Raw genomic sequence first — 17212 nt, forward strand, 5'->3', positions numbered from 1 at the left:
CAAATCAAAAATGGTCACAGCTAATTTGTTATAGGAAAAAGAAATGCATAATAATAATATTAGTAGTTGTAATAATAATAATAATAATAATAATAATAAAATCCTTCAAGTTGCGATGTGAAAAGTTGACATTTGACAAATATGAACCCAACTATATAAAGTAGTGTGAATAAAATCATAGATAATAATTCACATAACGGAAAATAAAACAGCTGTAAATTACAAAGACAAATCATAACGATGAAGAAAAAAAATACCATGTATGAATTTATTTATTTATTTATAATTACAGATCGAAACTAAAATAATTGAATAATGAATTGTCAGTTGGTGATTTAATTATTTAAATTAATTATAAAAAGCGTATAATAGCAAAAAATTCCACTTGATAATAACCTTTTGTGCGCCTGATGTTTTGTTGGAGTCTAATTTGATGCAGTCAATTTTGTCTCAACATTAGGAAGACTATCTTACATTTTTATTTTATTTTTATATATTCTTTTATTTTATTTTTACCGGTCTCAGTATTTTTCTCCATACCCATGAAAAAAAAAATGCAGCAGCTTTTCACTGAACTTAATCCAATCGTTTCCCGATGATTGTAGCTTCTCCACCTCCGGCTAGAGCTTTCTACCTCAGAACGAGTTCCGGCGGCGGCGGCGGCTCACGCCTCGTTATCTGATTTCTGCGGGCGAAAGTATCTCAGGCGATCATGATTAGGGCTAAAAGTCCGGTCTCTGTTATCCTCTTTACAATCATCGTCCTCTGTTCCTTCTGCCCTAGAATTTGCAGGGCACAGGGCAACAGTACTTGCGAAATTGGAAAGTGTGGGGCGTTTGGGAGCTGCAACGCGCAGGATTCTCCAATTTGTACTTGTTTGCAGGGGTTTTACCCGCGGGAAAATCAGGAATGGGGGTCTGGGAATTGGACCGGTGGGTGTTTGAGGAGGGTTCCGTTGAGCTGTGAATCGAATAATGGGACAATCAATGGCGGCGGAGGAGCGGATGGGTTTTTGAAGCTTCAGATGATGAAACTCTCCGGCTACTCGGACCGGTGGGTTGGACCGGCGAGTCAGTGCGAAGGTCGATGCTTGACGAATTGCTCGTGCATAGCGTATGGGTTCGACACAGGCATCGGATGTATGTTCTGGAGAGGAACCTTAATCGACGTTCAGAAATTTTCCAGCGGCTCTGGCTCAGATTTTTATATTCGTGTGGCGAATTCTGAATTAGGTAATTTCATTTGTCTGTTCAATAGAAATTACTGTTTTATGATTTCTTTATCTCTCCTTCTATTTTGAGCTGTGCTTCTTACTATCATTGAGATATTGCTATTTTGAAATTATTGATGTGGTTGTTATTTTGTCTCAGAGAGTAAGAAAAGCTCCAAGAAGATCGTAATAATTATTGTTGTCGTTGGCTTGGTTCTGCTATTAGTTTGCTCGTATTTTTTGTGGAGATGGATGGCTAAGCGCAGAGGTAAATATTGTACATTTAATCCCTTGAAATAATATGCAGATTGAACTTAATATGCATTTCCTCGTTAATTAGTCAAGAAAACAGCAAGTGAGATTGCAATGGCGGGTGCATCAGGTTCAGTCGATCCCGCTCTTCAAATTTCATTAAGTCAAGTTAATCTCGAAGAGTTGCCGTTGTTTAAACTCGAGATCCTTGCAAACGCCACCGACAATTTCTCCGAGCCCAACGAGCTCGGAAAGGGCGGTTTTGGACCTGTTTACAAGGTAATCTATCGATATCTTTTATTTATTTGAGTTTATATTATTATAATGTGTATCTATCACATTTGTTGATTATGAAGTTGTGCAACTCTAGGGAGACTTGGGTGATGGAAGACAAATTGCAGTTAAGAGGCTTTCGAAAGCATCTGGACAAGGGATGCAAGAATTTACGAACGAAGTGGTGCTAATTTCTAAACTCCAACACAGGAATCTTGTTAGGCTACTTGGCTGCTGTGTGGAGAGCAAAGAGACGATGCTGGTATACGAATACATGCCTAACAAAAGCTTGGACTTTTACCTATTCGGTGAGTTCAAGTTTCCTACTCTGTTTTATCAATGCCAAACGTTGCTCTCAAATTAGATTTCGGATTAAAATTCTTTGATCTTCTCTGTGAATTCATTTTGTGTAGATCCATCACAGGACATCCTCGATTGGAGAAAGCGTTTCAACATTATTGAAGGTATATGTCGAGGTCTCCTTTATCTCCACAGAGACTCCAGATTGAAGATAATCCATAGAGATCTCAAGCCGAGTAACATATTACTTGATAATGATTGGAACCCTAAAATATCGGACTTTGGCATGGCCAGAATATATGGAACTAAGCAAGATCATGTCAGCACTGTAAGAGTCGTCGGAACATAGTAAGTATATGTCTCGGTGAACCAACCATGCCATATATATATATATATATATATATATATATATATATATATATATATATATATATATATATATATATATATATATATATATATATATATATATATATATTACAACTTTTTATTCAAGCTAATATGATTATTCGTGCAGTGGATATATGGCTCCCGAATATGCAATGGAAGGAAGATTTTCGGAGAAATCCGATGTGTTTAGCTTCGGAGTTTTAATGCTAGAGATTGCAACTGGGAGAAGGAACACGAGTTTCTTCTACCAAGAAGGCTCTTTGAACCTCTTGGGACATGTTAGTCAACTTTTAAAACTCTCCAATTTCATATTAATTAATTATGGATCAAATCATTTATTATTAAAAAATCATTTTCGAAACTGAAAGGTATGGAAACTGTGGAACGAAGACAAAATTGGGGCTTTGATAGATCCGAGGATATCAAGTTCGGGATACTCATCGGAAATTATGCGGTGCATGCATATAGGGTTATTGTGCGTGCAAGAACTTCCTAAAGACAGGCCTTCGGTTTCGGCTGTGCTGTCAATGCTGAGCAGTGAAACTGTAGAGCTGTATGAGCCAAAGCAAGCTGCGTTTTCTGTGAAGTCGGTTAGGTCGGAAACGGCCGGTACGGGTTCTTCCCAGCAGAGCCAAAGCAGTTGCTCGACGAATAATGTTACTATAACCATGGTTGATGGTCGGTGATCATGCTGCTACGGTGCGGTAGAATTTCTGCTACATGTAAAAGAAGAACATCTATAGTGAATTGAATTAGGTGTGAAGTAATATTGAAACAGCAACAGGTGACATTCAATTTTAATTTTAATTTTAATTTTTTTCTGGTAGCATGCATGTGCAATGTTATTCAGTACATTAAATCTCAATTGCAGTATCAATTTGTACAATCTCATTCCACCGGTCACTGCCAGCTTGGCACTTCTGCATTTATTCTTCTTAAGTATAACAGAACTACCACTTGTCTGTACACATATGGATTCCCTGGAATGCAAACATTAGTTCATATTTTTAGAGAATTTATGTTTTTAAGTAAAGTTTAGTTTATAAATATTTATTTCTTTATTTGTGATATTGATTATGAATTTATACTCTAAATGAAAAAATCGAAAATATATGTCCGAATAAACAAATATAATATTAATACTATTCTTGTATTGTTAGTACCTGTACGTTTGAATCTTGAATGTATTTATTTACTTGCTACTTAGTGGGTGGTGCGGTACATATGAATATGATGACGACGGAATGAAAACGAAAATCATTCCTAAGAGAAGAAGGTTAGAATTTTCAACTCTAACTAATTAATCACCATCTGGGCCGGGGGTAATAAATAATAATTAGTAGTACCACTCTGTACTCACTACTCACTGCATTTATTATACGTAAATTACATTTATGTGTATCTATCTTCATCCACACATATATTTTCTTGTATATATATATATATATATATATATATACATATAAGAACCCTAAAACACATATATTCCACAAGAACAAAAAATATTAGGTAACTAAAATAACTGAAAATGCACCGACGGTGGCGGCGGCACACAAAAGTGATCACCTCATCATCAAAACTTGCAGTGGGGCTGGAAATGCATTATGAGAAGAAGAAGAAGACGACGCCGGACATAGAGAAAATGGCTAGGGAAAATGCGGTGGTTATATTCAGCCAGAGCACGTGCTGCCTCTGCCACGCCGTTAAGAGGCTCTTCTCCGGCATGGGGGTTAGTCCGATGGTCCACGAGCTTGACGAACATCCCAAAGGCAAGCAGCTTTACAGGGCCTTGATGCGTCTCGTCATGACCACCACCACCGCTGCTACTGGATCCGCCGCTGCCGCCGTGCCGGTGGTCTTCATCGGCGGCAATCTGGTTGGTGGGATAGATGCTGTTCTGGCTTCCCATATTAATGGAACCCTTACTCCCCTTCTCAAACAGGCTGGTGCTATTTGGCTTTGACGACCTTCGTTCTTCTCGTTTTAATTATTTAATATTTAATAATTAATCATATAGTAATTATTATGATTAAATTGCGGAAAAAGACCGATAATCTTCTTTCATTTGGTGGTTTACTACTAGATGATCATGAATGACATATGTAGTCTTCTTAAATAATAGTCGTTTTTCAATTTCTTTTAGTAATCGTCTCTTGATTTTATGAAATATGTATTAAAAATACTAAAATAACCTTAATTATTTAATCACTTGACAAACAAGAGATATGAAACATTTTTTTCTTTCTAAAATGACAGTTATAGTGGAACGAATAGAGTATTAATTAGTTATTTAAATTAATATTAATTAGTTATTTAAATTAATTGGATAGGTTGAGAAATTATTGGGATCTCTCTAATTTAGAGTGTTATTACTTACTATTATTAAACTCATATTAAAATAGAATAAAATTTGAACTCCAAAATCTAGTCTTCGTGCTTGAATCAAGAAATGCCCAAAATAGTAACTACATACATTACCTCCTTCTGATATTTAGATTCTACAGTCTTTGTACGATGAGAATTGGCCCACGTGGCATACCATTAATCACCGTTCATTTGAAAGAGTTAACTCTAACCGTTTAAAATATTGCCCACAAACACGTGCAAAACAAGTAAAAATTTAATGCCAATATTAAAATCTATTACCGATACAAATACAAATACAAATATTAATACGAATACTAATATTAATATTTAACATTGATACTAGTACGAGTAGGGGTGGGCATTCAGGTCGGGTTATTCGGGTATGACCCGACCGAATCGGGTAATTTTTTACTTAATCGGGTTTTTCCCGGGTTCGGGTACCCGGTGCTTCCAAATTAAACCGGGTCAGGTCCGGGTATTAGAAATTCCACCGAGTACCCGATCGTGTACCCGGTAAAAAAAAATTATATCTATATATATATATATATATATATATATATATATATATATATATATATATATATATATATATATATATATATATATATATATATATATATATATTAGGGCTGGGCAAAAATTACCAAATACCGATTACCACGGTATACCTACCATAAATTACCGAATAAATACCGAACTATCGGTTACCACTACATTTGGTACGGTATCGGTACCGTACCATTGCCTTACGGTACGGTAGCGGTATTGTATCTTCAATACCATGGTAATACCGTACCGTACCGCAACTTTGTATTTTTAAAATTAGTTAATATATTCAACTTTATACTTTATATTCAACTTTAGATAAAAAAAAATATAGTCAACAAATATTATAAAGAAAATAAAAAACAAGAATAACGATATGATACATCATATATATATTATATATATATATGCATAATTATAATTTTTTTATTATCTTCATATATTTATGCAAACTCAATAGTAGCTCTCGTTAAAGTTGTTTATGTCACGTACTTCTTTAGTTTCAAAGTCCAATTAATCACTTATTGGTGGTATACTTTTTGCCATATTTTCTTCTCCCTTTCTTTCCCCCTGAGTTCCCGGTCTTCTGTTTCATTTGCATTATTGCAAAAAAAAAATTTATTTTTTTATTTCTCTTACTTAAACCATCAAACTTTTTTGCTCATTACAAGTTTCTACAATTTTTCTATAGGTAAGTATTAGTTAATTAAAGCAACATATGCTACTACGGTTGTATAATGTATATTCATGTAGATTGCTTGATCGATCACCATATTCATTTGCTTAATTTGTTGTATTTATGCATTTATTTAGTATTCATCTTAATTATGGTATCATCCGAGTTCATCAAAAAAATGATGTACGGTAGATTACCACGTACCGATCGTACCGTACCGAAACTTACGGTATACCGAATAACGGTATACCGCAATTATTGGTACGATAACGGTATAGAATTTTTCAATACCGAAAGATACGGTAGGTACACGCTATTGAACAAAATGTTCGGTAACCGTACCGAAACCACCCCTAATATATATATATGTCTGTCTGTATGTATATTTTATGTAAATTAGTTATTGTTTGTTTGATAATTTTTTTTTTTTTTTTTTGTGATTAATTGTTTTTGTGTAATAAATTTAGTTATTCTTTTATTTTTATGAATTTGTGTATATAACAATATGTTTTTACTTCCCGTATTTGTAACCCAAGTAAAGCAACATCTAATATATTTTTGATATTTTATGAAGTCTGATGTCACATTTCGAATTGGAAGTATTAAATAATTATTAGGAAAAACAAAAAATGGGGAAAATAGCAAAACCCGAACCCAACCCGAAATAACCGGGTACCCGGTTATCTCGGGTCGGGTTCGGGTAATTTTTTTTTTTGCAAAAAACCCGAATAACCCGACCCGACCCGAATGCCCACCCCTAAGTACGAGTACTAATAATGCGAATCATAATTCTACTCTAATGTTAATGCTAGCTAATATTTATTCTTATTATAATTATAATCATAATTTTAACCAGAATCCAAATATTAACAATAATATTAATCTTAATACTAAACACAATTTTAATTTTAATCGTAAAACTAACACTAGCACTAATACTAAATTAAACTATTTTTTTTTTCTCTCCTATACTTACTGTGATTTTTCAAGATTTAGAGAATCCAAGCATAAGTTTGCAGAGCTTCATTTTTAAATTAATAAATTAATGTATTATAAAGTTATGATAATTTTTTTTTTTCTTGAGGAAAGTATTATAAAGTTATGATGATATTTGTTTTTAAACAATTAATTAATAGCTTTTCAATTAAAAAATATAGGATCCTTTGATTAGTGTGTACAAGAAAGCCCAAAGAAGTATACACCGGCCCTTTTTTTTGTAAAATCAAATAAACTAAAAATTATCCTGGCCCAAACATGTGAAAATAATTACAATAATAAATAAAAAAATAAATAATAAAAAAACGGAATTCGGGACGAACAGAAACTCCTCATGCATCGGGATTCTTTAATATTCTCCAAACAAACGTCTCTCACCTCAACTTTCTCTCTCTCTCTCTTTCTCTCTCTCTCTCTCTCTCTCTACTGTAAACACTAATCCCAATCCTTCTTCTACACAACTTGTTTCTCCTTCTCGTGAAAGTTCTCTTGTTTTCAGCCCTATATATATACGGCATCATATATACATACACACATATACAGCTCTTCATAATAAACACACTCAGTATAATGGCGACAGAAGATAAGCACGACGACGCGGCACTCGTCGATAGCGGCGGCGGCGGCGCCGCCCCCGATCCGGCGTCGCTGGAGAAGGAGTTCGAGGAGATGGCGGTGCCGTCGTGGAGGAACCAGATCACAATTAGGTCAGTCGTGGTCAGCGTTATACTGAGCGCCGTATTCAACGTCATCGTCTGCAAACTGAATCTCTCCACCGGAGTAATCCCCTCCCTAAACGTGGCCGCCGGACTTCTCGGCTTCGCCATGGTTAAGGGATGGACGGTTCTGATGGAAAAAGCCGGCTACTTAAAACAGCCTTTCACCAGACAGGAGAACACCGTTATTCAGACGTGTGTTGTTGCCTCCTCCGGCATCGCCTTCAGCAGCGGCACCGCCAGTTACCTACTCGGAATGAGCCCAATCACCGCCGCTCAGGCCGACACCGGAAACACCCCGATGAACATCAAGCAACTCTCTATTGGATGGATGATGGCGTATCTTTTCACCGTCAGCTTCCTCGGTCTTTTCTCGATAGTCCCCCTAAGAAAGGTTTGTTTCATTTTTCAACCAATTTTTTTTCTAGGGTTTAATTTAGTTCCATTAATTAATTTAATTAAAAAAAAAATTGGATGTAAAAACTAACTAATTAATTGAATTAATTAATTTCCAGGTGATGATCTTGAAATACAAACTAACATATCCAAGCGGGACCGCTACAGCATACCTTATCAACAGCTTCCATACTCCCAAAGGAGCTAAAGTAGCCAAGTATTGTAACTAAATCTTCATCTTCTTGATTAATTATTACATGGTTATTTTTTTATTTATTTAATTTATAACCCTAATTCATTGCAAACAGGAAAAAAGTATGGGTACTATTCAAATCCTTTGTGGGTAGCTTCCTTTGGGCGTGTTTCCAATGGTTCTTCAGTGCTGCAGATGGATGTGGCTTTAGCAGCTTCCCGACATTCGGACTCGGAGCTTTCAACAAACGATTCTACTTCGATTTTTCGGCCACTTACGTCGGTGTAGGTATGATATGCCCTTACATGGTTAATGTTTCCCTACTTATCGGAGCTATCTTATCGTGGGGTATACTATGGCCCGTAATCGAGTCCAAGAAAGGCGACTGGTACAGCGCTGAACTACCGGCAAGCAGTCTTCACGGTATCCAAGGTTACCGGGTACGTAAATCAAATCAACCCTACTTATTATAACATACATATATAGAAAAAAATGATTTTTTTTTTACTTAGGTGACTCTTGAATAACTTTGCACTTATATGGACACAGGTTTTCCTTGCTATTGCAATGATGCTCGGTGACGGCCTATACCATGTGGTCTACATGCTGGCAGTGACAGCAAGGAGTTTCTTCCAGCACAAGGAATCTACAAACGAGGCGACGGGCGTTGACCAGGACTATGACGAGAAGAAGCGAACGGAGTTTTTCTTGAAAGACCAAATTCCAAACAAAGTTGCTATGGGCGGTTACGTTTTGCTGGCGATTGTATCTATCATTGTAATCCCGTTGATATTCCATCAATTGAAATGGTATCAAATTTTAGTAGCCTACATAATCGCCCCGATTCTTGCCTTCTGTAATGCATATGGATGCGGGCTAACCGACTGGTCTTTAGCCTCAAACTACGGCAAAATAGCAATCCTCGTTTTCAGCTCGTGGGTCGGTATGGATCAAGGTGGGGTCCTCGCTGGACTCGCCTCGTGCGGTGTGATGATGAGCATTGTCTCAACGGCTTCAGATTTGATGCAGGATTTCAAGACGGGGTATCTAACCCTATCTTCGCCTAGGTCGATGTTCGTCGGACAAGTACTAGGGACCGCGTTAGGGTGCTTCATGTCGCCTTTGGTGTTTTGGATTTTCTACAAAGCGTACAGTGTGGGTGACCCACAGGGCTCTTACCCTGCACCCTATGCCTTGATGTACCGTGGGATTGCCCTCTTGGGGGTCGAGGGCTTCTCCACGCTCCCCAAGAACTGCATGACGCTCGTGATTGTGTTTTTTATCGGGGCGGTGGTTATTAATATTGCGACGGAGCTGTTGAAGAGGTACGAGACTAAGTACAGGGTTTACAGGTTCGTGCCGAGCCCTATGTGCATGGCGATTCCGTTTTACCTCGGAGCGTATTTTGCGGTCGATATGTGTATTGGGAGCTTGATCTTGTTCATTTGGGAGATGAAGAACAGGAATGGCGCTAAGGAGTTTGCTCCGGCGGTTGCTTCGGGTCTGATCTGCGGTGACTCTTTGTGGGGAATTCCGGCGGCTGTATTGGCTTTGTCCGGCGTACAGGCTCCGATTTGCATGAAGTTTTTGTCTGCCTCGGCAAACAAGAGAGTTGATGCTTTTTTAGGTTAGGTGGCTAGTTTAGAATTAGTTTGTTTTTATTTAGTTAGTTTTTTTTTTCTTTTTTTTTAAATTTTATGATTTTGGTTACTATTTTGAATAGCTTTTTGAATGTTTTTGAACTTTTATATGAATGAAGAGGGGTATAAATGTCATTTTACTACATAATTCACATAAACGAGCTAAACCAGCTCATGAGTCAACAAAAGCTCGAACACGAGCTCATTTTACGAATATAAGAACAAAAACGTTGATCATGTATATATATATATGAAGAATTAATTAAAGATTAAAGAAGATGAGCAGCTGTGTTGATGAGATGAGGGCTTAATCTGAACATGAGAACACAAAATTCCATCTGATTGAGGCAACCGTCGCCGTCCAAATCTCCTTCGGTCAACATACACCGGAGCTGCTCGTCGTCGTTCAACCCTAAAACGGCGGAATTTTTCTTCAAGCTATCTAATGTGATTAATCCCTTTTCGGAATCCATGAGCAGACGAAAACCTTTACACAGCTCGTGAATGAACCCGTCGGCGCCCAATTTCTCCACCATCGCCGGAAAATAATCCTCGAAAACAACGACGTCGTCCTTTACTTTTGCCTTACCCATGATTAATTAATTTCTTGGATCAAATCAATCCGATGATGTTATTGATGAAGAATGAGATAGAAATTGGGTGCCATCTATTATATATATACACCTACACAGTGTATGTATAATGTGTATGTGTGAAGGAGGGAAATTTCGCGTAAGAAAGAGTCGAAGGTGAGAAAGGATGCCAGCCAAAGTACAGTTCAGACGGAGGATTCTGTTATAATAATAATTAATAATAATATTCATAGGTTGTTTGTTAGCTTCGCGGAAGTTGCAGAGAAAGGAAAATGGAGAATACGGAGCAGTGATCGTGCCAAGCATTTTCGTTTCTTATACTTAAGCAAATGGAGTTGTTAAAGATTGAACCAGTTTTTTCAACACCCGTAACTGCTTTTAATACATTTTTTTTTTTTTTTTAAATTAAAGTCAAATTAAACCGATTTTATGATATGGGCTATTTAGTAAATATTTTTAATGGATCCATTACGGTTTAACTAGACAACCCAATGGGCCGATCCACTATAAGAAATTCGGCCATTTCATGAAGGGTCGTTCATTAAAGTCCATAAAATTCCAACAGATCCACAACTACTTTTCAAAGATTTATAAATGGTACTCCCTCCGTTCCCTATTAACTGTCGTTTTTGGCTTTGCACAAAGATTAAGAAACTCAATAAATGCGTCTTAATTTTAGGTAAAATATATTAGAAAGACTAAAATGACCTTGATTATTTAATGATGTGATAAGAGAGAGTTAATACTTATAGTTGAATTAATAAGGTTAAAACAGGAAACATGCATTTAATGCAGTATTGGAAATCTAAAGTGACAGATAATATGGAACAAAATAATTTTAAAAAAGAGACAGTTATTGTAGAACAGAGGGAGTAATATATAATACATTCAAAATATTTAAATCAAAACGATGCGATTAATTGTTATTGTCCTTATAACTTTTTTGGCTTATTAGTTAGCTAGCCCATCAATTGTTGCTAATTTGAGTATTGGAAGGTCTTCATCAGGTCAATTCAATTCCAAAAAATCAGAAAAAAAACCGGAAATGAAAATAGAGAGTGGGAATTTCTGAAATTGGAATGAGAAATATTAATCTAAAATCTGAAATTATGTAATCGGAATCTCCATAAATCCAAATTTTCATTACAGTTCTGATCCCCTAATCATAACAAACACTTATGAGAGAGATAGCTACCAACTCAATCATGAATCATCTAATATACTACTATGTTTATAATACTTCTTGAGTGAGCTGGTTGCCACACAATTATATTCTCATTCCAAAAGAAGAAATGAAATATTTAATACTGTGCTTCCATCAAATATACTTTTCAGTTACTAAAAAGGCTCCTAATTATTATTACACTTGCATATATAATTTTATTTATTAATACATATCCAATTATTATATCAAGGAAAACATATTTATGCCCGCATGGGTGTAGCTCAACTGGTTCCGGAGGTGGTAAGTTGGTGCAAGATTCTAGGATCGAATCCAGGCAGCCGTGGGAATTTCAACTCCAATGAGATTGGTTCATTGTGGGCACCAGGTCCGAGTCCGGTACCTTAACGGGCCGTTGAATTACCATAATTTACATTCCTCCATCAATCCTTGTCGGGCCAAGGGATGGGGCCCCTGAAGGCAAGAGATTTCGTCTTTTATTGCAAGGAAAACATATTTATGCCTTCGAATATATTTATATTATTTTAATATTCACATTAGTGATTAGTATAAATAAAATATTTAAATACTTAGCTGTAATGGCTTCCTCATCCTAAGTAGAAATTCATGTTAATTATTTTGTGGTTATCGTGCTAAGTTGGGGGTTTATTGTTTAAGGCAGTCAATTTTTCAGGCGCTAATTTGAATTTTCAGTTGACATGTCTTTCTCAAAAGGAATAAATTATGCCTTTAAACCCTAGTAGAATAAAAATATCAACTTATTTATTTATTTATTTTAAATTTTATTTAATCTTTATTCAATTGTTGATTTTGCAAGCATCTGAAAACAGATTATGAATAAAAAAAAGTTAAATAAGTTGTTTCTAAAAGCTTTTATCTTTCACAAAGACACCAAAAAATGTAATTAATTTAACCTTTGAAGAAAATTAACTACAAAGTAGGTGCACTATTAAATAAAAAATCTAGATTGCTGATTTACCAAACTTTATTTTATGGAGTTCATATCCGATTCACAATTACACTACAAAATCAACTGAACCAATCAAAAAAAAAAAAAAAAAAAAAAATGGCAACCGGGTGGTGGGTGGAGCCAAGCCAACGTTTCTCTTTCGGCCGGTGACGTCACTGTCAGCGCGCCGCCCCCCAATCAGGTGTAATCGGAAACCACCGCATGTTTTCCTTTCTCCCCCTGCAATTTTTTCACTGTGGTGATTGATTACTTTATAGTATTTGTGTTCTTTTGAACACGTTTTCAAACTTGTGGTTTTTCAATTCTCCTCATCAACCTAAAAATTCCAAACCTTTTGTCAATTGTTTTGTGTGTGTTGTCGTTTTAGCAGAAACAGTGTATTGTATTTACTCTGTTATAATCCGTTGGGCTTTTCTTCTGGTCAAAGAAGAATCTTCAATAAAAGAGGATTCGCAGTCCTCAATTTCAATCTTCTCATCTCTACATTAAAACCCCAGCAAATCCACAGCAGCCCTCCACTGTTGAATTTCTGTAAAAAAACTTCAAATTTTCCAGAAATGGGTTCTGAATTCAGTTGTCACAGATATTTATTCCTTTGGTGTTTTTTGATTGCCGGCAATTATTTTTCAGTCTTCATTTCGGCTGCCGATAGAATTCAAGTTGGTGACTCGATCAGAGATGGGGAAACTATCATCTCCGCCGGAGATAAATTCGCGTTGGGCTTCTTCAGCCCTAGAGATTCGGATTTCCGGTACGTCGGAATTTGGTACTACAGAGTTCCCGATCAATTAGTCGTGTGGGTGGCGAATAGAGAAACCCCAATCTCAGATAACGGCGGGGTTCTAACGATTGGCAACGACGGTAATTTAATAATTACAAACGGCGACGGCCGAGTAATATGGTCCAGCAACGTCACAGTTCCGTCAGGTAATAATAATTCCACCGCTGTTCTCACGGAGACAGGCAATCTCGTTCTACGTGGTGGGAGTGACAATTCGAATTCGAATTCGAATTTGAATTCGAATTCAAACAGGCTACTATGGCAGAGCTTCGATCATCCAACGGACACGTTTCTCCCGAACATGGAAGTCCACATGAACATCGAACAAGGAGAGAAACGTGTTTTCACTTCCTGGAAAAGTGCTACCGACCCTTCACCGGGAAATTATACCATGGGCGTCGATCCACGTGGATCGCCTCAGATAGTGATATGGGAAGGGCGAAATCGAAAGTGGAGAACTGGGCATTGGAATGGATTCATATTCATAGGTGTTCAAGGAATGAGAGCTGTTTATCTACAAGGTTTTAAACTATTAAACGAGGGCGACGGTGGCTTGTATTTTATATATACGCTTTTGAATAGCTCCGATTTGGTTAAATTCCAGATAAATTGGGACGGAGTTGAGAAGCAAGAAAGGTGGATCGATAGTCGTCGAGAGTGGAGTGTTCTACAATCGCATCCTGTTGAGGAATGCGATAGTTATAACCATTGTGGGGCTTTTGGTAGATGCAACGAGATAAATGTGCCAAAATGCAGTTGCGTGAAAGGGTTCGTGCCGAAGGATAACGATGCGTGGAGTAGAGGGAATTGGTCAGGTGGTTGTGTTCGGAAAACGGAATTACAGTGTGCCGATAAGAATAACAGCGTGGAGGCAAATGATGGTTTTGTGAACGTTGATAATGTAAAATTGCCAGATTTTGTCGATTATGTGGGAAATATAGACGCTGAAGATTGTCGTGAGAGGTGCTTGAAGAATTGTTCGTGCACTGCGTATGCTTTTGTTAGTGGAATAAACTGTATGATATGGAACCGGGAATTGGTTGATGTTCAACAATTTGGGCAAGATGGGCGCACTTTGTTCATTCGCCTTGCTCGTTCCGAATTCGGTATGATTGATGCTTCGTTTCTTTTCGTTTTTTTTTCTCGTTTTTTAATATGAAAATAAATGGTGGATTATTACATTGCTGCATATTGTTAAATTACTGTCATTAGGATAAGTATGAGGAGCAGGTAGAACTGATGTTTTTCTAATATGTTGTTGTTTGATGACACATTGTTTTTATTTTTTATGTTTTATTTTTTATTATTATGTGTATGTTTGTTAGTTTGCCCGACTTTTTTTTTGGTCAGCACACCATTGGCAGTTGGCCTAACTCTTTCGTTTTCGGCAACTAGCCTGCAATATATTTTATAAACATTGAAGCTCAATTTCGTGCCTTTAGTAAATAAATAAACCATCACCAGGAGTATATTTAATTTGCTCAAGTCTTTAAAATAACTAATTAGCACCCTTGTCAATCGACAACACGTATTAGTATAATATTGTCATTTTCTGCATCAGCTTACGTAATATACAAAAATATAGTAAGCTCTCTAGATTTGTTTAGTTGGCTCAAAGTTATTGATTACATTTAACGAGTATTAGCATAAGCACATTAGTTTAGTTACGTTTGGCTTATGGGAAATAAAAAAATGTTCCTTAGTAAGATCTAAATTACAACATGGTATTGTTTCTAATTTTCAATTGTGACTACTCTAATAGGTAACCGTGCTCGTGTAATCAAAGTTATAGTCATAACAGCTGTTGTCGCTGGAATATTCCTTGTCGGTGTCTCGGTTTGGTTTCTGTTCAAGCGCAAGTCGAAATGCAAAGGTAATAAATAATTTTACTGAAAGCATTTGTCAGTAATTAACTATCTACATTTACATAACTTTGGTACAATTCTACAATTAAACATTCCAATTTTTTTTTCCTGCAGATATCTTAAGGCGAAACGAAATTCCGAAAGTGGATCCGAGTGGAGAATGTTCGACAGATATTTCTGGACCATGCGACTTTGGTGTGGAAAGCGAGCAGCCAAATGGAACTGAACTACCGATTTACACCTTCAACTCTGTGGTTGCAGCTACAAATAACTTCTCCGATGAGAATAAACTTGGACAGGGTGGATTTGGCCCTGTTTACAAGGTAAGAAAGTTTTTCAGACAAGGACACTGGGTTTTCGTAGCCATGTCATAATTTTTTCATCTGCTAATTTGTTTTTCTTAATTAAATAATCGACAGGGCACACTGCCATGTGGGCAAGAAATAGCTATAAAGAGGCTGTCAAGAAAATCTGGTCAGGGTGTAGAAGAGTTCAAGAATGAAATTATGCTAATTGCTAAACTACAACACAGGAATCTTGTTCGACTGTTGGGCTGCTGCATTCAGGGAGAAGAAAAAATGCTGATTTACGAGTATATGCCCAATAAAAGCCTCGATTCGTATCTTTTTGGTTAGTCATTTACATATTTGTTTCTATGTCTTAATTTTCCGTTGCATTTCGTTCTTACATTTGAACACCGTTTGTTATAGATCCTGATAAAAAAGCCCAACTAGACTGGAGTAAGCGGTTCACCATAATCGAAGGAATTGCAAGAGGGCTTCTGTATCTGCATCGAGACTCGAGGCTAAGAATAATCCACAGGGATCTAAAAGCTAGCAACATTCTATTGGATGAAGAAATGAACCCTAAGATTTCAGATTTTGGCATGGCAAGAATATTCGGAGGGAACCAAAACGAAGCGAACACAAACAGGGTCGTAGGCACATAGTAAGTATAAATATTATAACTCATTCTAATAATTATAAAAAAGTAACATTTTTTTTCGTTGCGTCACTAAATTTATTGTGCTAATGAACTAACAGTGGTTATATGGCGCCCGAGTATGCTATGGAAGGACTGTTTTCTCTCAAGTCAGATGTGTACAGCTTTGGTGTATTGCTATTGGAGATTATAACGGGGCGAAGAAACACTAGCTTCCGCTCGACAGATTACTCAAACATCATTGCATATGTAAGTCTACAAAAAAAAAAAAAGCATAATTTCTCCCATGTCCCATAAAAAACGAACCTTCAAAATCAAGAACTTAATATTTTTTGAAATGCTTTAATTACAGGCGTGGAATCTTTGGGATAGTGGCAGAGCAATCGAGTTGGTCGATCCATTAATCTTGAATTCTTGTTCACGGGAGCAAGTACTGAGATGCATACACGTGGGCATGCTGTGTGTGCAAGATGTGGCAGGCCATCGGCCGAATATGCCAGCTGTCATACTGATGCTGGAGAGCGAGAACTCAGGCTTGCCGATGCCTAGACAGCCGACTTTTACATCAATGAGACATAATTTAGATGGGGATATGTGGAATGAGAATAATCAAGATATTGTTTCCTCAAACAATGTCACAATCAGTGTCATTCTTGGTAGATGATTCTTTTTATTTCTTCATTTATTACATAGTCATGATTCTTTGTATTTAAATCTTGAAAAATATTAACGAGTGAAGAATATTACAGCTCTGTCTGGGTAAATATAAACTCTCGTATAATAGTTTAGAAATCATAGGAGAACGACGTAAACCACTTTAATCATGTTTATCTGACCAAAGAATGCTAAATAATGGAAATATATTTTCTCAAATAGTCAAACAAAAAAAAAGAAGCTAAATATGTTAGACTAGTTCAACCAAT

The 17212-nt window shown here is 36.6% G+C and overlaps 5 protein-coding genes across 5 annotated transcripts; 4 read left to right on the forward strand and 1 right to left on the reverse strand.

Annotated features, from left to right (window-relative positions):
* Nucleotides 1-401: 401 nt before the first annotated feature.
* Nucleotides 402-3472, forward strand: LOC105968621 (G-type lectin S-receptor-like serine/threonine-protein kinase At1g11330). The gene is made up of 7 exons (XM_012993252.2): nucleotides 402-1232; nucleotides 1371-1478; nucleotides 1551-1741; nucleotides 1833-2043; nucleotides 2149-2383; nucleotides 2553-2703; nucleotides 2794-3472. The coding sequence occupies exons 1-7, from the start codon at nucleotides 713-715 to the stop codon at nucleotides 3109-3111; spliced, it is 1734 nt and encodes a 577-aa protein (XP_012848706.2). The 5' UTR covers nucleotides 402-712; the 3' UTR covers nucleotides 3112-3472.
* A 550-nt stretch (nucleotides 3473-4022) lies between these two features.
* LOC105968623 (glutaredoxin-C5) lies at nucleotides 4023-4388 on the forward strand. The gene has a single exon (XM_012993255.2). The coding sequence runs from the start codon at nucleotides 4023-4025 to the stop codon at nucleotides 4386-4388; it is 366 nt and encodes a 121-aa protein (XP_012848709.2).
* A 2941-nt stretch (nucleotides 4389-7329) lies between these two features.
* Nucleotides 7330-10103, forward strand: LOC105968622 (putative metal-nicotianamine transporter YSL7). Its single transcript, XM_012993254.2, has 4 exons — nucleotides 7330-8120; nucleotides 8242-8339; nucleotides 8431-8755; nucleotides 8865-10103. Exons 1-4 carry the CDS (start codon nucleotides 7581-7583, stop codon nucleotides 9945-9947), a joined length of 2046 nt encoding a protein of 681 aa, XP_012848708.2. The 5' UTR covers nucleotides 7330-7580; the 3' UTR covers nucleotides 9948-10103.
* LOC105968624 (calcium-binding protein PBP1) lies at nucleotides 10070-10639 on the reverse strand. Its single transcript, XM_012993256.2, has one exon. The coding sequence runs from the start codon at nucleotides 10546-10548 to the stop codon at nucleotides 10225-10227; it is 324 nt and encodes a 107-aa protein (XP_012848710.2). The 5' UTR covers nucleotides 10549-10639; the 3' UTR covers nucleotides 10070-10224.
* Nucleotides 10640-12381: 1742 nt separating this feature from the next.
* Nucleotides 12382-17053, forward strand: LOC105968620 (G-type lectin S-receptor-like serine/threonine-protein kinase B120). Its single transcript, XM_012993251.2, has 7 exons — nucleotides 12382-14588; nucleotides 15245-15355; nucleotides 15462-15670; nucleotides 15767-15977; nucleotides 16058-16295; nucleotides 16391-16538; nucleotides 16642-17053. Exons 1-7 carry the CDS (start codon nucleotides 13259-13261, stop codon nucleotides 16951-16953), a joined length of 2559 nt encoding a protein of 852 aa, XP_012848705.2. The 5' UTR covers nucleotides 12382-13258; the 3' UTR covers nucleotides 16954-17053.
* Nucleotides 17054-17212: the final 159 nt, after the last annotated feature.

This window comes from Erythranthe guttata, chromosome 13, assembly GCF_056151865.1.
Source record: "Erythranthe guttata isolate IM_541 chromosome 13, IM_541, whole genome shotgun sequence".
Taxonomy (NCBI): domain Eukaryota; kingdom Viridiplantae; phylum Streptophyta; class Magnoliopsida; order Lamiales; family Phrymaceae; genus Erythranthe; species Erythranthe guttata.